This window comes from Vanacampus margaritifer, chromosome 8, assembly GCF_051991255.1.
Source record: "Vanacampus margaritifer isolate UIUO_Vmar chromosome 8, RoL_Vmar_1.0, whole genome shotgun sequence".
Taxonomy (NCBI): domain Eukaryota; kingdom Metazoa; phylum Chordata; class Actinopteri; order Syngnathiformes; family Syngnathidae; genus Vanacampus; species Vanacampus margaritifer.
In genome coordinates, this window is record NC_135439.1 from 21,527,333 (window position 1) to 21,540,874 (window position 13,542).

The 13,542-nt window shown below is 38.5% G+C and overlaps 2 protein-coding genes across 6 annotated transcripts; one reads left to right on the forward strand and one right to left on the reverse strand.

Moving 5' to 3' along the window:
• Positions 1-596: 596 nt before the first annotated feature.
• On the reverse strand, positions 597-13,385 carry tpgs2 (tubulin polyglutamylase complex subunit 2). Of its 5 annotated transcripts, none has more exons than XM_077572937.1 (9): positions 13,201-13,385; positions 12,998-13,077; positions 12,838-12,925; positions 12,166-12,306; positions 11,939-12,052; positions 11,696-11,859; positions 10,768-11,015; positions 6,469-6,599; positions 4,720-6,363 (listed from the first exon to the last, which is right to left on the reverse strand). In XM_077572937.1, exons 1-7 carry the CDS (start codon positions 13,274-13,276, stop codon positions 10,797-10,799), a joined length of 882 nt encoding a protein of 293 aa, XP_077429063.1. In that variant the 5' UTR covers positions 13,277-13,385; the 3' UTR covers positions 4,720-6,363; positions 6,469-6,599; positions 10,768-10,796. The 5 variants fall into 5 exon arrangements, with proteins under 5 accessions (XP_077429059.1, XP_077429063.1, XP_077429062.1 ...); XM_077572936.1 differs by having other exon boundaries at positions 6,469-6,527; positions 11,939-12,055; XM_077572932.1 differs by having other exon boundaries at positions 11,939-12,055.
• On the forward strand, positions 2,291-10,748 carry aqp7 (aquaporin 7). The gene is made up of 6 exons (XM_077572931.1): positions 2,291-2,653; positions 3,286-3,412; positions 3,575-3,712; positions 3,792-3,910; positions 7,346-7,563; positions 9,410-10,748. Exons 1-6 carry the CDS (start codon positions 2,486-2,488, stop codon positions 9,603-9,605), a joined length of 966 nt encoding a protein of 321 aa, XP_077429057.1. The 5' UTR covers positions 2,291-2,485; the 3' UTR covers positions 9,606-10,748.
• Positions 13,386-13,542: the final 157 nt, after the last annotated feature.

The following is a 13,542-nucleotide window of genomic DNA, read 5'->3' on the forward strand; positions in this document are numbered from 1 at the left end:
AAATAAATAAAGTAAAATACAGAACAGTATGGTAACAATGTATTTGTAAATTGTTCACTTTTTAGCACTGAATTTATTGGGTTATTAAAAGGATCTTTCATTTTTCTCTTTCTGAATTGTTAGATAGGATGACCTCTGCTGTGTTATAAAGCTACATACAGTATTCAACTCAATGCTGCTCCCTAGTGTCGACCACAGGGGCATAAAACTCATTTTATTATCAATTCAGTGGCCACATTTGCCCCACTTTGATCTCTAGTGGTCCAGACCACTACACTCATCTAATAAGCCATAAATAGTGACAAACCCAATTATTTAATTTTATGTGGTGCAAATAACTACAAGTAAATTTGGAAAATATTCACACTTATTGATTAATATAATGTTGCTTCAATTCATAAAACCAATCTTAATAAATTTCACGAGTGCAATTTCAACAATATGTGAAATGTCCTGCAATATATAGTCCTTGTGGGTCAACAAAATTAAAATTAGGGATTCATATATTTTAATGCTACACTAATTTCCCTTTAAATTTGTCACGAGTGGGTGGTGTTTGTTGGACCCCAAAAGAAAAGAGCAGACCCAGCCAGGGCGAAAGTCACTCAATTTTAATAAACCAACAAAAAGCGCACAGCACGTGGACAAAAGGTTGCTCAACAAAAGGCGACGACGACAAAAAGGTGTACGTCGTGGGCAAAAACACAAAATCACCCCGGAGGGCGGATAAACAGAGAGGAGTGTAGCATACAAAGTAGATTAAAGAAAAAAGCTACTAGTCTAATTACGAGTGGTGTCCACAACACCAAGAAAGATTGCCGCTAGAAAGGTAGCACTATCAAAACGTCAGGTATGGTGAGTAGCGTCACAGAGCAATAACCCGACACTCCTCTCTTTTGCTGCCAGGCTTTTATTTTGGCCTGATGACCTAATGGGCAGCAGGTCTGTTGGCAGGATCCGTCCTCCAGCTGTTTCCCCAGCAACTGCAAGGGAGAAATCAGAAACAGCTGAAAACCAAAGCATAACAAAAATAATAATACATGGGCATACCTCAAAAACTGCTGAAGTTAGAGCAAATTTAATGTTACCATGTTGAAATCACTGGCCACTTAAAGAAAATGTCAATATTCAACAGTTTTTTGCATTCAAGCAATATAACACTTATTATGCAAATTATGTTTTTCTCAGATTTTTATAAACAGTCTTTGCAAATGGAACACAGCATAATTTTCGAGTCACCAACTGTTGGAGAATAATTTTAAGATTTTTAAACAGACCTGACAATGAATGATAATGGTATTTTTTCAAAATTCAAAACGTAGTTTTTGTAACTTCAAATTATTATGCACTGCAGTGTTCCAGTAAAGAACTGAAAATAGTCATTTTGCAGCATTAGAAGTTTTGTTTTTGCTGAAAAGCTATTTCAATTAAAAACATCTTCTTAATAGGTCAAGCTATTTCAATTAAAAACATCTTCTTAATAGGTCAAGTTACATTTGAACAAAGCAGCACTTATTTGATAGCAGCTTTGCAATTTTCTCTCTTCATTGAACTCGTGAGTTTTTGGGACAGCTTCTGCTTGAATTTCTTTCCATGATGTCAGAACAGCCCCCTAATAAAGTCTATAATCAATAAAATCCTATATGCTGAGGCTGTGTGTAGTGAGGGATGTCATGAATGTGCAGATTGTAACTGAAGCATTTAATTTTATTTTTTTACATTGACACTAAAAAAATAGAAGTTAGAGCAACCATAAGAGACTTAGAGTCATTTAAATGTTTTAGTGTAATCAATGCAAAGCACTTCTTGTCCAATGATGTTAAACAGATGTTTTAAATAACACTTTCTTCATTGGTCAAATACTGTCTCACAAAGCAAAGCCATTGGAGGATGCAGCTGTCTGTGTGCCAGTTTTGCTCAGCGCCGGTGGGAGGGAGTTTATGTCCCCACTATAAATGTGGTCCTAACTGGAATGTGTAACAAAGAGAGCGAGAGATGAGAGAGAGAGACGAGAGAGAGGAGAAGAGAGAGAGAGAGAGAGAGATGAGAGAGATGAGAGAGAGAGAGAGAGAGAGAGAGAAGAGAGAGAGAGAGAGAGAGAGATGAGAGAGTGAGAGAGAGAGAGAGAGTGAGAGAGAGAGAGAGGAGAGAGAGAGAGAGAGAGAGAGAGAGAGAGAGAGAGAGAGAGAGGAGAGAGAGAGAGAGAGTGAGAGAGAGAGAGAGAGAGAGAGAGAGAGAGAGAGAGAGAGAGAGACAGAGACAGAGAGAGAGAGAGAGAGAGAGAGAGAGAGAGAGAGAGAGAGAGAGGAGCACACTGGAAGCGTGAAATTAGATTAGAGGACAAAGGTGCCTGTTGGAGAGACTAGCATTTGGATTTTTGGACTATGTGGGCAGCATGTTAGTTCTTCAAGCCTGAACTCAGGATCTATTTGCATTAGCTTTACTCTTAGTTGTTAAAAATAGCCTTGCAAGACAAAGAGGCCAAATGAGAGAAATTGTCAAACTCCAAGAAGAAGAAATGAAGGATTTAGCACAATCAGTAGATCAAGGGGTCTCTCTGCGAAAAGCACCTCTTGTAACCCGATCTTATCGATTAAGGAATGAAATTGTTCGTGTGGGACTTGCTGAAACTCTTTGCACATATGTAATGATGGTAGAATAATTTCTTGGTGATAAAATTGACATACTTTGGCAACAAAATTGAAAAACAAAATGGTCTGTCTGTGAACTTTGCTTATATTTAGGCTTATTAAAGCATTAAGGATGAATATTATTGCGCCTGTGTTCTTGATAAAATGCCTTCTACCCCAAACATGTTTGTTCTCACGTGTTTGTGGTAGTGGGAGAGGATTTAACCTGAAGAAGTGTCAGCCAGTGGGACACGTGGAGAGGGGTCGCGAGAGTCACATGTTTGTCTGCTGTTCCAATCGATCCCATATTTAGAACGGGAAGAGACAAACATACAGTGTATGCAATGCATGTAATAAATTGGAACAACACATCTTCCCATCTTAGACTTCAGACATTCTGCTTACTTTTTAACTTCTAGGGTACATGATTTGTGGAGGCGGAACTACCCATTTCTGTTTCCTGAATGAATAGTTCAGTGTAAGCCTTTTTTGCGAGTTTGCTTCAGAAATGAGACTTTCATTTGGAGCAATTCGAATGTGAGGAGTGTCTTTTTTTTCCGTTTACATATCCAGTCTGCTGAAGACTTAATCAGATGTTTTGTCTGTCTTTACTCATCACCCAGGCTGTGACGTTAGCAGTGTATTCTGTGTCCAGGTGTTTGGCCTTGGCTCCGTGGCACAGGTCGTGACTGGACAAGAAGCATTTGGACATTACATAAGCATCAATCTGGGCTTTGGGCTGGGTGTTGCAATCGGGAGTCATGTTGGAGGGAACGTTTCAGGTATAAGAGCTGGAATTGTTTTTAAATCATAAAAGATAAATGTTATCTGTGCTACGATCTGCTGTGTCAATGATCATAAACGATAAACGTTATCTGTGCTACGAACTGCTGCGTCAATTATCATAAAAGATAAATGCTACCTGTGCCACAATGTGCCACCAGGTGCTCATATGAACGCAGCGGTGTCCTTCGCCATGTGCGTGTTTGGCCGTCTTGCATGGAAGATGCTCCCCCTCTATTTTTTTTCACAGCTGTTGGGCTCCTTTTTGGCCGCAGGGTCAGTCTATGCTGTGTATTATGGTGAGGACACACTGCACAAACAATTTGCACAGTTTCTTCTTTCACACAAATATTATCATTGCATATTTTATGTTTTCAGAGGCAATACATGACTATTGTGGGGGGAATCTGACTGCAACTGGTGTAAAGGCAACTGCTAGTATTTTTGCCACGTATCCCGCCCCGTACCTCTCCTTAATGGGGGGATTCATTGACCAGGTACAGTATGCATTCGTTAAATACACTCGCCATAAAAATGTGTTGAACTTTTCACGTGTAGCATTCCGCACGCAGTAGGGTTAATTTTATCCACCATTTAAAAAAATTTTCTGTTTTACTCCAGTTTCAATCATGCTTGTTAGTTTTCATCAGTTAGTCAACCTCATCCCGTTTTTATTTAGTTAACTTTTAGTCGACTATAAATCTAGCATTTTAGTCTTTATTTTAGTCCAAGAAAACATAATTTTATTCGTCTAGTTTTAGTCAATAAAAACTGTCGACGTTTTAGTCAGGACAATCATTTTACCCCTGTATTTTTTTGCCAGCAGATTATGTTGAACAATTCAGATCTAAAACTATTTCACATCAAATTTCCTCTCATCTTTTTGTTGAAAAACAACTTCACACACAATTACAGTATATCAACAAGTGGCTACTATTGCGCCATGCTATGAACTAGTAAATTAGCCAGCATTAGTTAGCGGTCGGATTAACATTATTGTTGGAACGTCATAGCCGTTGGATCAATTTATATTTTTTATTAACTGTTCACCGTGAATCCACCTCCTGTCTGTCCCATGTGCTTGTGAATGTTGCACTCGCTAGCTGCAGATTTGAAAGGGGGGTGTATTACATGTCCCATCATGACAGTGTCACAGTGACAGATTCATACCTGTCAACCTCTGCCGATAACTGCCCTTATAAATGATTATGATTCCCCTTACAAACCCCCAAAAAACCTTACAAACACCGTACGACGCATGTTTACTCGCGGTAACCAGACAGTGTAATAGAAATAACAAAGGTAATTTGCATACAAAGTCTTTTATTCAATTTAAAAAGTTTACAATGCAATAAACTGTGCCTTCAGTGCTTCCTATTGTAAGCCAATGTGCATGATTTAGCAGACTTTATCTGCTCTAATGAGGGTCTCACTTGTGAGCAACACTTGTCACAGTTCAATTTCATCTGTAATAAAGAAGTAAGAGTGTCTGTTCCCATTGTCTTTCTGTACTCTGTATGAATTTTCCTCACATGGCTGAAAACCCGCTCGCTATCAGCATTACTGTGAGGAAGGCTGAGTAAAATTAGATACATCTTTCTCATCAGTGGAAAGCGATCCAGCCCCAAACCAGTTTTCATTTTGAACACATGAGGCCAAAATGTCTCTGGACAAATTGGTTGTCCATCCTGACTTTTCTGAGGGAGAAGATCATCAGGTATTAGTTGATAGTCTTCCCATTCATCTTTTAATTGTTCCTGATCAAAGTCTGGTGTAAACCTGTTTGCAAGCTTAACAATACTTGTGTAATCCAACATCTCTCTCTTTCTTGGGTCCAACACCACCAAGTCACTCAGTATTGTATTCTCAAATGGAAATTTTTGTATCATTTTAATTACAACAGCCTCGTAGAAGGAGCGAACAGAGGAAAAAAAAGTTGCTTGCATGGCTGGTGTGATGCTTTGCCTGATTTCATCCTCCTCATTGGTGTCTTGGAAGAGGGCCCTGGTGCCCAAGCCAACAGCAAGCCTGCTATCTTCATGCTGCAGGCATCTGTTTGTATAATCAACTGCCAGCAGGCTATCAGCAGATTTGACATGTTCCATTTGCACAAATTTCACCAAGAGTTTCTTTAAGAGTCTTTCCATTTCTGGTAGCAAATCTCCAATCATACATGCCTCTGTTTGGAACACAATATTGAATTGATTTATTTGAGGCAGGATGAAGCTGAGGAAGTGGAGTGTGAGGAGAGTAACAGGGTCTTGAAGTCGATCATGGATGCTTTTCACTTTACCTGCCCTTTCAACATCCGCATGGCTAGCAAAGTAGCTTTTGAGTGCTTCGTACTGAGACAATGTTCTTTCAACCACTTTTTGCAGAGACAACCATCGTGTCGGACAATGCTTTAGGATTTTTTCTTGCTCGGAATTTGTAAAGTCCTGAAACTCTTTAAAATCCTCAATTCGTTTGGAACTATTTTTAAAAAAATAAAATATATCCACCAGCAAGTCATCTATGTTTACTGGCAATGTCTTCAGTCCATCTTTGACACACAGATTGCCAAGATGACAAATGCATCCAACACTAAAAACAGCCCCATTTTTTTATTTTATCCTAGATAAGACAGAGTTTTTCTTTCCAACCATGGTGTTGCAATTGTCGCTTGCAATGGAATGTCATTTTCTTGTAAAATGTTGTCAATAACGGCAAAGATTGATGCTGCTGTGCCTGATGCCAACTCTGGTAAATCGAGGAGTCTGGTATTTGTGTTCTCCCCATCAAAGAAGTGAGCTAACACAACAAGTCGCTTTTTGGTAGCACGATCATTGCTTTCATCAATCATGAGGGTAAATGGGTGAGCTCTGCAGTACTGAATGACGTCTTGGGTGTAGCCACGTGCAAGGCTCTCCTTAACAATCATCGTAGCCTTGGTCCTCCGACATGCAAACTCCTGCAAAAATATAATATTAAAATATAAAATTTAAATTTTTGACACGGTGCCATAAATGCTGATTCATTGTAGATATGAATGATACTAATAATAATAAAAAATTACCTTAGCTGTCTGTGAATCCGGAAACATAACTTTCACCAAATCCGAGAAGTGGTCCGCAGCTGTGAAAGCAATGTTGTGCTCAGCAAGAAAATGGCAGAAGAGAATTTCCGCATTTGTCATTTTGTGGGATGCTGCAGGATTTGCGGTAGAGACGAAGTGCTTGGTTAATGGGACATGTGAATTGTTTTTTTTCACATTCTCCACGTGTCCAGCAGTTTTAAAGTGGCTCTTCAGATCGTAAAATCCACTCGCAGCAACTTTCACGTCTTTATTGCAAGGGACACAGAATGAGAATTGAGTGCCTCTTAACGATGCTTTAATCCAGCCAGCATATTCACCTTGAAGTAACTCCCATTCTTTCTGGTGTCGACCCGATCCTTGAGTTCTTCGTTTCTTACTAGGTGGCTCCTCCATGCTTGCTTCCACGATATTTACTCTATGTATATCTACGCATGCGCATGTCAGCGCATTTTTTTTCCCCGTACAAAAGTCGGTGTACGGCGTACATGATTTGAAATGGTAAAAAAACGTATAAAATACGTATAAAACGTACAAGTTGACAGGTATGCAGATTAGCAGAGACAAGATTTTACAAAATCATATAATATTCGTCTCGTTTTTGTTCATGAACTAAAATGTACATAGATTTCAGTCCAGTTTTTATTAAGTGAAATACTTTTTCGTCTCGTCTTCATTAGTCAACGAAAATGCATACTGATTTAGTCGCAATTATTGTTTATTAATAAGGGTTTTAGTCTAGTCTAGTTTTAGTCCGGTGAAAAATGCGTGTTGACCAAATGATTTTTGTTTAGTTTTCGTTGACGAAATTAACACTATTCTGCAGGCATTGTCATGACTTTAATTGTGTTGTTGCCAGGTTTTTGGTACTGCTATGCTCCTGCTGGGCCTAATGGCATTGTCCGACCAGAAAAACAAACCAGCCGCAGCAGGCAGTGAGCCGACCATCGTGGGTCTCTTGGTGTTGTTAATTGGCATTTCTCTGGGCAGCAACAGTGGCTACGCGATCAACCCCACCAGAGACATTGGACCAAGGCTCTTCACAGCCATTGCAGGCTGGGGGGTTGATGTGTTCAGGTATGGAGGAATTTGACACTACAAGGTCCTCAAGCTCTAATCCAATAATTCTTCATCTCTCTTGATGCCCTAGTGACATTCTGAAAAGAGATTTCAGAGTGAGGAGACTGCACACCTTTCTCACACAGAGATTCTGTAGAGTTGGCAAAACAGCAATAACAATAGATTGGGCAATTCTGTGCCTTTTGAGATCCAAGCAAATTGGAATATGGCCACATGGATGCGTGCTTTCATAGAGCTACACGACATTCTGCAATTAGCCAATTCGATACATGACAACGTCCGTGTAATGCGCTCCCATCCAAAACTCCTGGAACAGTGATGCGGCCAATTCCTTTATTTGTGGCTGTGGACCGAAATGATTTGGGTTTGACCGCCCCTTACTCGGAAAGCCTATACAACGCAGCAGACACGTTAATGTCAACATTTTGCAATAATAAATTTAATAATAATGCATATATTTGTGGAGACTGGGGTCAAGTTGTATTTGACTATTTTGAAACTGTGCAGAATTTCATAAGTTACGCCATCTAGTGGCAGAAAAATGACCTCAACACAAATCAATATCACACGTTTTTTTTTCTTTTCAATTTGAACTCAATTTTATGAAATATTATGAAATTACTGTATCAATGGCTAAAAGATGCAGCCATATTTCTATTAGTTTAACATTTTTTCCACTTTTATGTTAACAAGAATATGAAAACATATAAAAAATTCAAAATATTTTATTGTACATCTAGAACAGATATAAAATGTGCAATTAATCGTGAGTTAACTCTTGAAGTCATGCAATTAATTATGATTAAAAAATTTAATCACCTGACACCCCTAATTAATACATGCAATGTAGAGACCCCAATTACGCTTTGATCGGGAATCAAGTCGGCTGGGTTCATTCTCACAAACTCAAACGGCCATTCCTAACTACGAAAATACTGTACCACATAACACAATAGCATGGAAATAGGGGTCTTAATGTCCTGAGTTTCCAAATGCTTATTGACTGCAACAAAAAGGAAAAATGATGCAACACAGTGGTATTCCATGACCCCGTACTAGCTGTTTCGGAAAGTCATAAATAAATAAATGAATAATATAAAAAAAAAAAACTAATACAAAAATTAATAATAAATAATTCATGTATATATTTACATAGAGTATAATATATACACATATTGGCTTGAAGTTGGCGGCCAATGGAACTGGTTCCCTTGTACTTATTGATGATGTGACTGCTGAAAAGCATCAGCATCAGAATGAACTCTGAAAGTGTTTTGGGCAATATTATTTGCTATCATTCAGCTAAATGCTTCAGAACTCATTGAACAGCGCTTCATAGTGCAGATGGACAATGACTTGAAGTATATTGCGAAATCAACCAATCAGAGAGAAACGCAAAGGCCAAATAAATCCCCTGACCTGAATCTGCATGTATTTCACTTGCTGTTCATTCATCTCATTACTTTTTTTCCCTAGGAGATTCATGTACAAATGGTTATAAATTCTCATCTTGTTTGATTTCAAATCCATTGTGGTGGCGTTTAGAGCCAAACATATGACAATTGTGTCAATGCCCCCAATAATTATGAACTTCACCGTACATTTGTAACACAGCAACAACTGCTTTCAACCCAGCAGTATGGGAGAATGAAGTATCAGTTTGTACTCTACCCATACCCTGACACACAGCTGGTTTCCTGCCTCTAATAATACAGCTGAGGTTGGGCAATTTACGGCTTGTGTCCCAGAAGAGAGAAATAAAAACATGCTTGATGCTACCAGTACCATGTAAAAATTATTTGCTTGTTGACCTATCAGTTTTGTATTTTCTTTATCTGTGCAGGGCTGGAAATGGTTGGTGGTGGGTGCCCATTGTCGCCCCTATGATTGGAGGTGTACTTGGTGCGGGGCTCTACATGGTCTTGGTGGAACTTCACCATCCTTCACTGTCTGAAAATTGTGCTGGACTAAATCAAACATTAGAGAAGGAGACTGAACCACTGGAAAAACAGAACACTGACAACGATTTGTGTGTGTGAGAGGCCCCTAACTAATAAGATGTATGGAACATGCCGTGTTACACATGCGGAGTGGACACATTCCAAGATTGCTCTGATTGGATGATCCGCAAAGATGAGACTTGCGTGTATGTATCTTGATTACAATTTGCATCACTTGTTTAAGCTTCTTATTGTAACTGAAGGAAAAAGGGCACTCGGCTAAGGTTAAAGACATACTCTTATTATTTGCAAATGTTCAACACCCTGTGCGCTATACTAACTGTATAACAATCCTACCTCCTTTAAAGGGATACTTGACTCAGTGAGCCATTTTCAGAAGTAAAAAGTTAATATTTTGTCGAGAATGAATTTGCTAACTTCATGTACAATTAATACCTCTAAAAACTATTTTTTCCACTTGCTGTCAACTGAAGATGACATCACCTGTGCTGAGGAAATAGTTAACGACCGATCATGGCTCAGTTTGCTGAGCAAACCCAGAAAACAGGTGAGCCGTTACCTACTTCCTCAACACAGGTGATGTCATCTTCAATCGACAGCAAGTGTAAAATTGTATATGAAAAATAATGAAGTTATCAAATTCATTCTGAACAAAATATCAACTTTTTACTGCTGAAAATGGCTCGATGAGTCAAGTATCCCTTTATGAGCCTAAAGTAGTAACTTTAATATTATGCAGAGAAATAGGTGCTCATCTATTATTCATTCAGGCAGATGGCAAAAAGTGAAAATATGACCTTGATGTTAGAACAACTTGAAAACTACTTGAGCCTAAAGTTGAGCCACGAAGTCTAATCACGTGTATGCGGCCATACTCAATGGGCATTACACTTCAAAGTGAATCATCATCTTCGCCGGGAATCATTGGAGCATGAATTTATTGAAGGAAAGATGACTTTCTTTTTCTATGGAGTTATAAATAGGGGATACATTAGCAGCTGTAAAATTGAAAATCTGAAATTGTGAGATCCATGGTGTCGGGTGTCAACCATGTGATCAAGGAATAGCAGCCAAATTTTATTTTCAGTCTTCACAGTATATGCATATCTGTGTCACAATATATGCACATCTGTTATGTTGCATCATAATTGATAGAATACATTCAAAACTGTAATATTTACAACAACAACTTCACTCTTTGTAAAATAAATATGCAATAAGAAATTTAGTGATCACTTACACTACACTGGTTGAAAGAAGCGGATTGTTTTATCGCTTCACTACGCCAGGTCTTCCACTGCTGCCCGGGCTTTTGGCATTGCTCGCAAGGCTGCATGGTGCGGATGGCTTCTTCTTAGGCGTGGGCACCTTGGCTTTGGCTTTAAAAGCCTTTGTAGGATCTAACTTGTTGAGGTGGGAGTCTCCAGCAGAATGAGTCAGGCTGAGCTCACTTGTGAAGGTCAGCGGCTGGTACAGCGATGCCCACTGCTGTGGAATGAATATGTGTTAGAGAGTTACCACAAAAACAAAGGAGAACATGAAAACAAGCAACATTTAGATTTTTGAATGCAAATCATTTTTTTTTGGGTGTGTTCATGACTTTGAATGTTGTGGCTTACTTGAGTTTTAACTCATTCACTGCCATTGACGGTTATAGAGGTCAAAAATTAATTTGAACTATTTCTATTAGTTTAACTTTTTTTCACTTTTGTTAACAAGAGTATGAAAACCTAGAATTTATTTGTGCATTTAGAACACATATAAAATTTGTGATTAATCATGAGTTAACTAGTGAAGTCATGCGATTAATTACGATTAAAAAATGTAATCGCCTAACGCCCTTAATTTTTTGTAATCTTTTTTTAAATCGTGTCAGGCGATTTAAATTTTTGATTATGATTAACTGCATGACTTCAATAGTTAACTCATGATCAATCACACATTTTTATATCTGTTCTAAATGTACAGTATTTTTTTCTTCTAGGTTTTCATACTCTTGTTAACAAAAGTGGAAAAATGTTAAATAGAAATAGTTCAAATGAATTTTTGATGTCTATAGCCGTCAATGGCAGTGAATGAGTTAATATACAAACACTGCACGTATGCTATCAATTTATTTTTTACATCAAGCTGATATAAAGTATTTAGAGAAGAACTCTATTTGCTACCTTGGCTTGTGGACTGGGGCCATAAGGTGTAAAAGAATATTGCCACTCAGGCAGGCCCAGGTGAGTGATCATCAGGCGGTAGTAAGAGGAGAAAGTTGTTGTCAAGAAATGCCAGCAAAGCGAGCGATCGAGAAACCAAATTTCACTCTGCTGGGCTACCACACCTGGATTGAGAAAATAATGTAAGTAAATTGGTGGCAGTCAAATCTATTTTTCTTTTTTACAAAAGAACTCCTAAAGCACCTGGGGTGGAGTTTTTGTATGCCAAGCACACCTTGCCATTCCCACCACTTGAATCCAACTCAAAAATTCGGCTCCGAGAATCAAAATGTGGAGGAGTGGAAGCATTTGCCAACCCTGCTGGATCACAACGATGAATTTATCATATTTTTTTGTGAATTCTACACAACCCAGATAGCAACTGTTGATTTTGCTACAGATGTGTAAAGAATTTCAATGATGAGCTTTACCACATTCAGCACTGCTCTCCTCCCAGTCTAGGTCAGCCAGTGATGGTGCATTTGGCAGAGAGAAAACTCGTGTTGGCTGGAGAAGAGGCTGCAACCTTCCGACACTGTTAACTGTTATGCATCCTAAGGGAACAGATTCATCTGAGGGAGACACATACCAAAAAAAAAAATAACACATTGGAAAATATAGCTGTTTTCATTGCAAACGTTTAATGTTAATTCAGTACATGTTCTGCTACAGTGTTTCCCAACCAATAGCGACACCACCAAACAAAACATATCAAAAAGTGTACACTGTACTGCATACTAAAATAATGATGGGCTTGTTTTAATTACATAGGCCTACTCAGTGTGGAATCTAGCTCTATTTAGCAAAACACAAATTTATTACGGATTTCAAGAGATGAATGCACAAGTTAATTGGACCTTTTGTCATTAAAAATAGCTAGATAAAATAGCCTTTATTTGTTATAGAATGGAGACATCTGTACATTTGTCATCTCGCATTGCCAAATCATATTTCTTCACTGACATAGATAGATCAAGAGAGATAAATTATTAATAGTAAAAAATGAATTATTTTTTTGTTGGATAGTTTCCTACACACCGGGTTACTTCCCGTAGGAATGTTGGAAATCACTGTGTTAGAATATTAAAAATAGGTTCACTTGCTGTCTAGTTTGACGTTCCAAGTAAGTGTAAAGCCATCTGTTGTCAGATAAAAATCTCGTAGGTCCTCTGGTAAAATACAATTGTTTTTCTGAGGAGAGGAGGAAACAGATGGTTTGTTAATTGTGACATTTGATTATCAACAGGGATGGGTTTCCTTCACCTGTTCCCATGACAGCAGACTCATTTTCTCTGCAGGCTCCCTCTCTGCGAGCAGCACATCGACAACACCAGGCATGTTCTCTGGCACAAAAATATACGATTTTGAGTTTACTGTATTCAAGAAGTGCTACAAGATTAACATTTTATCTTGCTAAACTAATGTTGCATTTGTTGCAAGCTCCAACGCTGAATCAAAATACTCACCAAGGATTCGAGTGATGCCGAGTGTCAGTCTTTCAGGCACACATTTAAACGCCAGGCTGTCTTTTGTACCATCCATTCTTTTACGGATAAATTAGATTTTGTTTATCATCAGAAGAGCACCCCCTTCGGATTATGACTGTCAGTCGCCAAGGAAGCGGGTGGCAGCGCTTCTTCTTCGCGGATTGTTTATGATGTTACATCACTCTGCCACCTTGCGGTGTAACTTTACTTACACATTCACACATACCATGTTAGTCAAAAAAGTTGATCACAATTGTTTATTATGTCAAATTTTAATATCATCGTATTACTATGAAGTTATTACTCCAACTCCGTGCACGC